Source organism: Callionymus lyra, chromosome 6, assembly GCF_982586985.1.
Source record: "Callionymus lyra chromosome 6, fCalLyr1.hap1.1, whole genome shotgun sequence".
Classification (NCBI taxonomy): Eukaryota; Metazoa; Chordata; class Actinopteri; order Syngnathiformes; family Callionymidae; genus Callionymus; species Callionymus lyra.
In genome coordinates, this window is record NC_141823.1 from 6,542,901 (window position 1) to 6,553,736 (window position 10,836).

At 40.4% G+C, this 10,836-nt stretch overlaps 1 protein-coding gene across 2 annotated transcripts; it reads left to right on the forward strand.

The window, feature by feature from the left end:
- The first annotated feature begins 579 nt into the window (after positions 1–579).
- onecut1 (one cut homeobox 1) lies at positions 580–8,640 on the forward strand. 2 transcript variants are annotated; one of them, XM_087793668.1, is made up of 3 exons: positions 580–1,636; positions 5,707–5,892; positions 8,172–8,640. In XM_087793668.1, the coding sequence occupies exons 1-3, from the start codon at positions 580–582 to the stop codon at positions 8,453–8,455; spliced, it is 1,527 nt and encodes a 508-aa protein (XP_087649794.1). In that variant the 3' UTR covers positions 8,456–8,640. The 2 variants fall into 2 exon arrangements, with proteins under 2 accessions (XP_087649794.1, XP_087649795.1); XM_087793669.1 differs by lacking the exon at positions 5,707–5,892.
- Positions 8,641–10,836: the final 2,196 nt, after the last annotated feature.

A 10,836-nucleotide genomic window follows, 5' to 3' on the forward strand; every position in this document is an offset into this window, starting at 1 on the left:
CATTAGGAGCCTCTTGATTAAAGTGTTGAGCCGACATTAAATGAAAATAAACGTCATAAGGGTTTTTTTGTTTTTTTTTACAAGACGTTTTAAATATGTTTGTTGGATTTAAAATAAAAATGTGTTAGTTTGTACATTTACGTGGTTTAATTTCGCGCAGGTGTTTTCATCCCGTCCTTAATAAGGCGGTGACGTCACGGCCACTGTGAGTGGACGAGCGAGAGAGAGAGAGAGAGGGAGGTGTCCAGTGCGCATGTGCGTGCGTGGCTCTGTGCTGCGGTGGAAGAAGGTTTTGGACACACAACCAAAGACATGGCACCGGACCGGAGCGCGAGGACAGCTGGTTGGCGGTGGGGGGGCGTCAATTAGAAGACAAAAGTATATATATTTAAGATAATAAAAGAGCAACAAAAAAGAAGCGAGGAGATCCAGCAGAGATTTTTTTTTTATTATTATTATTATTTATTTAATTTCTACCGAGCCAGAGGGACGGATCGCGGGACCTGGACCTGGACGCAACAAAAGAGACCCCACACTCGTGCACCTGCGCACGGGACACATCGATGGTTCGCCGCGACCATGAACGCCCAGCTGTCGATGGAGAACATCGGAGACCTTCACGGCCATGTTGTTGAGTCCGGCCACGGAGGAGAGCACGCACGGCTCAGCCCGCGCGGGCTCGGAGGACACCGCGCCATGGGCATGGCGACCCTGCTGGACGGCGGAGACTATCACCCGGGTCACCCGGGACACCTGCACCCCGCCATCAGCATGTGCGAGGCCCCCCCCGGGATGAGCGCCAGCAGCACCTACACCACCCTGACGCCCCTGCAGCCCTTGCCCCCCATCTCCACCGTGTCCGACAAGTTCCCCCCGCACGCGCACCCGCACCACCCGCACCACCACCACCACCACCACCACCACCCGCACCACCACACGCACCAGAGGATCCCCGGGAACGTCAGCGGCAGCTTCACGCTGATGCGCGAGGACCGCAGCCTGGCCCCCATGAACAGCCTGTACCCCTCGTACCACCACAAGGACCCCTGCATGGGCCAGAGTCTGTCCCCGTTGTCGGGTTCGGGGCTGGCCAGCATCCACACCACGCAGGCTGGCATCCCCCCGTACGCCCACCCGGGGGCCGCCATGCCCGGGGAGAAGATGTTGACCCCCAGCGGGTTCGAGGCGCACCACCCCGCCATGCTGGGGAGACACTCGGAGCAGCACATGAGCCAGGTCCAGATCAACGGCTTGCACCACCACCACCCGCACCTGGGCGCGCAGGGCCACGGACAGGGTCTGGGGGGCAGCCGGGAGCAGGCCTCCGGGCTCGGGCAGCCGGGGGGCGGCGGGGGGGGAGGCTCGAGCTCCGGGGGGCAGATGGAGGAGGTGAACACCAAGGAGGTGGCGCAGAGGATCACCACGGAGCTGAAGCGCTACAGCATCCCTCAGGCCATCTTTGCCCAGAGGGTCCTGTGCAGATCTCAAGGGACTCTGTCCGACCTCCTGAGGAACCCCAAGCCTTGGTCCAAACTCAAGTCCGGTCGGGAGACCTTCCGTCGGATGTGGAAGTGGCTGCAGGAGCCTGAGTTCCAGCGCATGAGTGCGCTCAGGCTCGCAGGTGAGCGAAGCCTCGGTAAAACAAAACCCCTTTTTTTGTTTTTGTGTCTTCTAAATGTGGGGGGACTTCACCTCTGAGAAGACCCTCTCGTTCTCCCTCAGAGGTGAAGCTCCGTCTTTGTCTTGTTGTCATTCTGTGATTTATCACCCTTTTTTTTTTTTGCTCAAAAGTATTTCGTGATTTTTGAATATAAAATAAATAAAACGAGTCCTCGACACTGTGTCGTGGGCTCGCGCTGATTTGGGGGTTTACCTCAAATTATCGATCGCTTTCTGCTGTAATTGGATGCTGATCAGTCACTAATCAATTAACAGGTCAAGAGGACTCAACAATGAATAGATTGTTTTCGTATCGTGCATTTTTTTTATTAATTTCTCTTACTTTTAAGGATTTTATCAGCTTTTTGCATTTCAATTCATTTATTTTAAACTATTATTATTTTTAAACAAAAATGGTGAAATATATCATTATAGCTGGAATTATTAACCAATCAAATATTAGCCCTTGACTGGGTTTTAAATGCTTTATTCATCAATTAATGAATATTTTACTGAGAAGCTTTTGTTCTATTAAATTCGTATACACTGCGGGTTTTCTTTTGACGATGATACATATTTAAATCTAAAATTAAACTACTTCCTTCACACTTACATGTTTCAAAACGAGTATTAAAAGTTTGAATTTTATTTAGCGTCAACAATTGAACACGTCATTTATTTATTTATTTTTGAACACAAAACATTTTCTAAATGAAAACATACGTGGAGACTCTTTGTTGTTGTGATATCTCATGATCATGACACAAACTAAACATGAACATCGTTTGAATCTGTTCGTAAATTGCATCATAATTTTTTTTATTATTATTATTACATGTACACCTAAATAATAACTCATTATTACAACCATAAAATATAAGTTCTGAGTCACATAATGCTTGATATATCATTTATATTGCAGTTTTAGTTAAACATCTGGACGCAAATGTACTTGTTTGTCAAAAAACAGCATCAATACGGCTTTATGTGTGTTGCTAGTGTCAGTTGCACCACTGTCATGTCCCTACACTGATTTGTGTGTGTGTGAGAGAGAGTGTGTGTGAGAGAGAGTGTGTGTGTGTGAGAGTGTGTGTGAAGCCAGCTCATGTCATTTTACCTCAAAATATCGACCTCGTCGCACTGTAAGTTGATCCCAGAAAATCGTTAAGAACGTGTTTATTTTGGTGAAGAAGTCACATTTTTTTGGTGTGTGTGTGTCGCAAAAAAAACACACAATAACAACAACAACGTCGCGTGACCTCCACGTGTTTAAAAGAAGAGAAATAAAGACGTCCATTTGAATAATTGCAGTGAACCCCGCGATCAGGACGGAGATTAATTGGAGATAACGTGTTTAGGTTTTTAGTGTTAACTCTTGCTGGCGGAGGATCTGTAATGAACTGATGCACCTCAGTATTAATGGGTCCCAGGGGTCAGCAGCAGTCAATTAGAGGCCCGGGTCTCACGCATGCGTAAACAAGCGTCCGATAGATTTTTTTTTAAGGCTCCAATCAATGGCCTACAAATGGGCTTTTTGGCTTTTCATCAAGATGCTAAGTGTTTGTTAACTTGTTTTTTTTATTTACAGCTGATCAAATGTATTTGACTGCGCACTTCAACGCTACACACTCGTGTCATCGCTTTTAACCACGAAATAACTTATTATTTACGATACTTTTTTTTTACTTTTTTTGTTTTGATGAGTGCAGAGGAATATTTAAATGATCAATTTATTATGAAGTACATGTCTGACTAAGGCATTTTTTAAAATAACTTTCTAATAACGTTACACAATATTTAACCTCTTATTGTTTTTCATCTCGATCTTAAATTTTCTCATCATATACATATAATTATCATACATTTAACTTTTTCTATAACCGCAAGTTTGCATCTTTTACCGTTATTTTTTTTTAAGCTTAAACATAAAAATGTTAATTTCCTGCTTGAATCCTAAATAAAACGAATATTTAAATTAGATATTTTAAAAAAATGGTGAAATTAAAATTAGTTTGGGGCTTAAATTAAGAATTGTAATATATTTATTATTTATGAGGTTGTTATGAACGTGATACGTATTTTTCATCTATTTTCATCTTACAAGTATTTATGGTGTGTTGGTGTCAATTTAACGTCAAATGCGCCATTTAAATGACAAAATAACGTTAAGAGAATTTGGAAAAACGTTGAATAATTGTCATCTTTTTTAAATATTTGTATTCGTTTTTTCTGCTCAATAAGCAAATTGGGACATTTTCATGGAGCCTCTTATGTAAAATTAAAGTATTTAAACATGACTGAAAATACACAGAATCAACTATTTAATCACAAACGACTCGTTTTCAAGTTATGTTGATAAATGATCTGCGGTTTATTTTATTAATTTTAAAAGAGGATAAAATCCATCTCGCATCAATATTCGGGCGATATAAGATTCCCTCCCAAATAACTCGCCCTGTAGTTGTATTTGTCATCTCTGTGCTTCAACAATAATGACATCATGTCGCTGTGACTCACATTATTAACGTACAATCGATTATTTAAAGCGTAATGACGTGAAATTGTGGCGCCAACTATACGTGTGGCCGCCATGTTTGTTTTCCTCGTCTGTGCTTGACATTAAAATAACTTGATATTTTACCGATATTCGCAAAATATAAAATATATTAACGATCATTTCTGATCACTTTTATTGAAGTACATGTATTTATAAATAGAATATGTGTTTATAGAGCGTGTGTGTGTGTGTTTGTACCGTGATGCAGTCAAATGCATGCAGGCCGCCATCTTATCGATCCTTGGCTTCCATTGCAGCAGAGATGTGATCTGAAGTCGACGTGATATACTTATTGATTTTAGGCTTCAGGAATTAATCTCAGCCCTTTCTCTCTTTTCCCACGTATTCAATTATCCCGCTGAATATGTCTCCTGCTGGAGGAGAGAGACGAGCTTTACAACTGCTCGTTTGACTTTGGTCTCATGTTGATGACGCTCTTTTATTATTATTATTTTATTATTATTATTTTATTATGTTTTTTCTTTTCGTTGACGATGCGCTTCAGTGACGTCACGGTGGACGTGTGGGATTAATCAGTGGCTTTTAATGACAATGGTGTGTGTATTTTATTTTGGTGTGTGTGTGTGTGTTTAGGCTGGTATTGTGTGTGTGCAAAATCTGTGTCGGCCTCTTCCGCGGGTGTGTGTGGCCTTCACTGTTAAACCATAAGGTTATTATAATAAGTGACATTTTTAAATTTAAGTTTTATTAAGTATTTTAAGAATTTAATTTTCATGTAAAAATGCGTAATATACAGTATGTATCTTAATAAACCCATAATAATGTAATACATTAACTTCTTATATCACTCATGGTTAGGTCATTTTTGACCAACATATAAATCTATATCTATAGATATATTGATAAAGATATATATTTATCTATCTCTCTCTATATATCTATATATAGAGAGAGATAGTTATAAAGATTTTAGTCGTAATTAAGCAAATGAAGACGATTATTATTCACATAAACTAGTTTATTTAAATATACCTAACAATTTATTACTTATGTTAATAAAAATGTATAAAAACATCATAACATTTACAATTATTTGGCAATAATTAATAATTCCAGTACTAAATTAACAAAGTAACAATATAATATTAAAATACGCGGGTAATATGAGTGGTGTAAATACATTTAAAAATATACATATATATTATTTTTGAGTTTACGTTGTTGTTTTTAGATCAAAAAGACATTTCAGCGTCAAACGACTCATTTATAATTTTGTTATGAAAAACAGTGATCAATGAATAATAATGTTTTTATTGTCATTCTGTCAAGTCAAGCTTCATACGTAGTATTTAACTGCCAATCTTATTTGATTTCAACGACAAAGTGCGAAGAGTAAAACCCACCAAGACCTGCCCATTCAAAACCCACTTCATCAACCTGCCATAACATTATGACCACCTCTTGTTTCAAGTCCCCCCCCTCCCCCCCTTTTCGCCACCAAACACTGCAACTTTTCTGGGGTGTTCCAGGTCTGCAGTGGTCAACACCCAACCAAAGTGGTCCCAGGAAGACGCCAATGTCCACCCATGACCCCCATCCCGGTTCACCGCTTTTCCCTCCATGGACAAATGCAGACCTGGAACAACCCGCTGCAGTTTGGGCGGCAAAAGAGGGACAGTATTTGGCAGGTGGTTCTAATGTTGTGGCTGAATCATGTAAGTGCTTATTGATCATCTACACCTAGTTTTTTGTACCATTTTCTACCAAATAATGTTACTTTTACGCTTGTGTTAGACCTAAAAAAAAACACACACTAACCACTGTTTAGGTTCATGTTGGACAGTCCGACTAGAAATAGGATTAAAATTGATCGTTAAGTTCCCAAAATCCTCCAGAGATTAAGCTTGTTAAGATAATCAATTGAAAGTGAATCAATATGTTTCTTTTATTTCTGATCCTTTTAATGAGATTTAGGTAATTTAAGAAATGTCTCAAGCTGTATTTAAATGAGAGTGAATCTAATTGATTCACTCTCATTTAAATTCATTTTCGATTTAAATCCTTCACACTAAAAAGTAGGATTAATAGTTTACCAGTAATGTAAAATATACTCATGGAAACATATTAATCAAAAAACAAAGTAATAATAATAGTAATTATTATTATTTATTAATAAAAGTTATGCCTATTATACTACAGTAAATGTTAAAGTGAAATAGTATTCATGCCAGTCTCCACTTTAGTCAAAACGTTAATGTTTTATCGTTCCTTGTTCAGTATCGAGAGCAGGAACATATTTATTTGTTATTGTTTCGTGTCTCGAGCCAGAAAGAAACATCAAATCTCAGCGTTTGACTGACCCTGCAGTGCAGGTCTGCCCCCTACCGGCCAGATGAAGCTTAACCACAGGACAGTCAATTGTGAGGAGTCAGTGATTTCAGGACCACAGACAGCGACCATTGTTCTCGTTGCTCACCTGTGGCCCGCCAGGGGTCCTTCCAGTTCTTACAATGAACCTGATCGATTGAGCGAGATATTGATTATTCTCACGGTTTCGGCTGCTGGTTTAAGTTTGTTTTGAAAGATAAAACTAGCGACAATAAATCAGTGCTTTATGTAAGATTCTTTATTATCATAATATCATTGCAATATATTGTTTAATAACACATAGTATTGTCTTGTATTAATATTCTGTGTATGTTTGTGATATATTATAGTAAGATGTGAAATTTAATGAAATGATAACATGGTACAAAACATGATTATCTTGTTAGTTATTGTGTAGTTATCAGAAAATGTTGAGTGTATTCATATGTTCTTCAGTAGATTTGTATAAAACAATAATAACTGAATGTATAATCTACACTAGCAACAAATAAACATCTTATGATAGTAGGTAAGAGTAAAGTTATATAGCAAGAGCTAGCTTTATTAGCCTCTTAGCACGCTGGCCTTCAAATTGTTTCCATCAAGCCTCAAAAACTAATTTAGTTATATTTAATTTACTGCTATGAAAAAGTAAAATTTGGGCGTTTTATGCTACAACGTGTTCAGTACAGTATTGTTAAAAAGACACTTCGAAACATGCTCAACTTGCACATTGGAGTTAAAGATAACAATGAAAAAACTGCCCTAAAATAAAGGAATGCGATTTCACTGAAAATATTGTCTTTTAAGTATTACATAATTTGGCTAAAATGAAGGACAGTAATGTAGACTTATTTAAGACTATATAGGCATTTGATTGTTTGTATATTTTCAAAAACTATACTATGTTTCTGGGATGTGTATTGGCAGCAATCTGTTGATACCATATGTATATCACGATACAGGGGCAGGGGTACGAAGTACTGTGATACTGTAGGAACAAGGATAGATGTGTAGTATTGTCCAGTACTTGACTCTGGTGTTGTAGTATTTACAGACCACATGACTCTTGACCAAGTCGTAACTACTTTCATTTGTTTTCAAACCAAAATATGTCCAAACATCAGCTTTAAAAGCTGCTGGAGTCGACTGTATCCTCTCGTCCCCAGCCATAGTAAGGATCTCGTGGGATTTTATTGTTCCTTTATCTTCTGAGGACATAATAACTGTTGCCATCTAGCAGCTGAAAGTTTAATTGCAACACAAACATTAACAAATGCTCTGAATATTAAGAATTAATTGTAGATAAAATAAAAAACTAAAATGTATTTATTTGCTACACACTTTATTGAACTATTAACCATTAAAGAATAATAATAACACATACAAAATCATTTGCAATGACGTTCCTTTATCTTCTGAGGACATAATAACTGCTGCCATCTAGAGGCCGGAAGTTTAATTGCAACACAAAAATGAACAACACTGTGAATATTTGCATGTTAATTATAACTAAAACGTTTTATTTTATAGACACCTTATGTAAATATAAACAAATATAATGTGCATGTATCATGTACCGTCCAGAAGGAGGCGCTAACCTTGTTGTCGTGTTGTGTGTCTGCAGCCTGCAAGAGGAAGGAACAGGACCACGGCCGGAGCGAGCGAGGCAACGTGACCAAGAAGCCGCGGCTGGTCTTCACCGACGTCCAGCGACGGACGCTCCACGCCATCTTCAAGGAGAACAAGCGTCCGTCCAAGGAGCTGCAGCTGACCATCGCGCAGCAGCTGGGCCTGGAGCTGGCCACGGTCAGCAACTTCTTCATGAACGCCCGGCGCCGGAGCCTGGACAAGTGGGTGGACGACGGCTCCGGCCACCCCGTCAACCCCAACGCCTGCACCAAAGCCTGACTTCAACTCATGGACTGATGACTCACTCTCGGTGGAAAAGCTTTAAAGAGAAACTTACAAGGAACTTGAAGTTTTTTGCCCTTAAATCTGTACTATATTGATATTTATAGTATCCAAAGATGAAAAAAAAAACAAACCAAAGACTTTGACCTGCTTTTTGTTCCAGAAGAACACGTCGATGTGTGACGAACTGCAAAAAGACTCTTGTTTGACCCCCCCCCACACACACTCTCACCGTCACCGGTCGCTAGCTTTACGACTCCCCCCCCCCCCCCAGTATCAATCCATCATTCACCACCCTTCTCTAATCTGATTGGTTGGTTTTATGATGGAGACCCAATCGGAGGTTTTAATCAGCCTATCGGCAGTCTGGTCTCAAACCCTGGACAAGAATGTGGAGCTCCGCTGGGATTGGCCAATCAACGTGAAGAAAAAATAATCCCAACAGGAGCGTCCGGATTGTTGTGCAACCTTCTTCTTCTTCTTTTTTCTTTTTCTTTTTTTTCCAATCGATGAACTATCTGTCTGCGCAGCTGTCTGTTTTTCTATCAAACACCTCAGACAGAGCGGATGAAGGCCATCAAAGAGCGCTAACCCCCGAACCAGAGCCGAGACGCTTGTAGTGCTTTCTTCTTACACTCTTTCAAAAGAGGAACTTCAAAGCCCCCCCCCCCCCCCACGGAATCTCCCCTCACGTTCAAAAACACTCCTAGAAGAAAAATCAGACCAAAGATGATGTTGTGTAGTTGATAATCTGGAGTGTTAGTCCTTTATTTCCGCTTCCTCGTCGCTCCCTTTAAGCTAACTAGCTGTCAATCTTTCAGTGTCTTACAAACAATCAAACCCTCAAAGTTCTGAAGTCGAAAAGATTGTTTCACTTCATCAAAACCAAAACTACTTTGACCCACGAATGTTCCGCTGGAAGGCTGAGCTACTTACACGCTAGTCTTGCGCATTTTACGATGTCCGAATTGAAAGTGTCGATTGTGTGCTAACCTATGGAAATTTTTATTTCATTTTTATCTGGCCATCGAATTAATGTCGATGTAGCGTTAGCTTTACTGGTTTACAGAGTTAATGCTACATTGATGCTAACAAAGCCATTGCTTAACCAAAGATTAGCATCGACATTTTGGTCGATTTCATTAATTTCTCTTTGATCACTCATAGTAACGTGGCTGTAGGGTTAGCTTTCCTGGCTTACAGAGCTAATGCCAACATGGATGCTAACAAAGCCATTTCTACGTTTACCAAAGATTAGCGTCAACATTTTTGGCCGATTTCATTCATTTTTCTTTGATCAGGCCCTCATAGTCAAGTGGCTGTAAGGGTTAGCTTTCTGGCTCACAAATCTTACAAAGCTAAAGCTACTTTGCAGCTTACATAGATTTCAGCTAAGGAAGCTAATGCTATCCGATGCAATGATTTACATTTTCATTCAAATTTCTTTGACTTCCACTGGAATCGCTTTCCTCTTACGGATGAAATAATCCCGACAATTTCTTCCTTGGACTTCCGTCCTTGAAACATCGTAGAAATCATTCCCGAAGTCGCGACAGCCTTCGCTAACACATTCGTGGGTCAGTTTTATCTCCTTAAAGAAATGTTCGGTCGAGGAGACGTCGATGATCAAATCCCTGCACCACCATCACCTGAATATTCCAAAGAAACTCTGACCCACGAATGCTTTGGTTGAAAAGCTGCTCTGAGCTACGATAACGCATTTATATCACTTAACATAGTGAACGAGTAGTACCTCCGATTACAAGTAACATGGATGTAGCATTAGCTTTGTAGCTAATGAAGCCAGTGCTACATTGACAGAAGATAAGCGTCGACGATTTCATTCGTTTTTTTCTTCGACTTCCACTCAATCGCTTCCTTAACGAGACGTAAATATTTTCCGATGTCTTCGACTTATCCATAAAACATCGTAAAAAAAAAAATCCTTCCAAAGTGCCGGCAGCCTTCGCTAACACATTCGTGGGTCAGTTTTTATCTCATCTCCTTAAAGATTTTTCCAGTGGAGAAGACATCAATGATCAAATCCCTGCACAGCCATCTTAGACCATCACCTGAATACCAAGAAGCCCCCCCTATCCCCCTACCACCCCCGCCTCCCTCGCCCCGGTACCGATCCCCACCCAACCCCCCCCCCAACTCTGCATCCCAGCAGCCCGGAGGAGAGCACTACACGAAGGCCAGTCGAGGTCAGCGTAGCATATTAGATATATTAGCTGGCCTGCTGCCGTCGTCTCGGCTCGGCGAGGGGGGGGGGGGGTCCGTCGGAAACAAAGAACTGCTTGGAGAAGCGAGAAGAAGAAAAAAAACAACAACCAAAAAGACGACAAGAAACCAAAAAAAAAACAATTGTGTAAAAG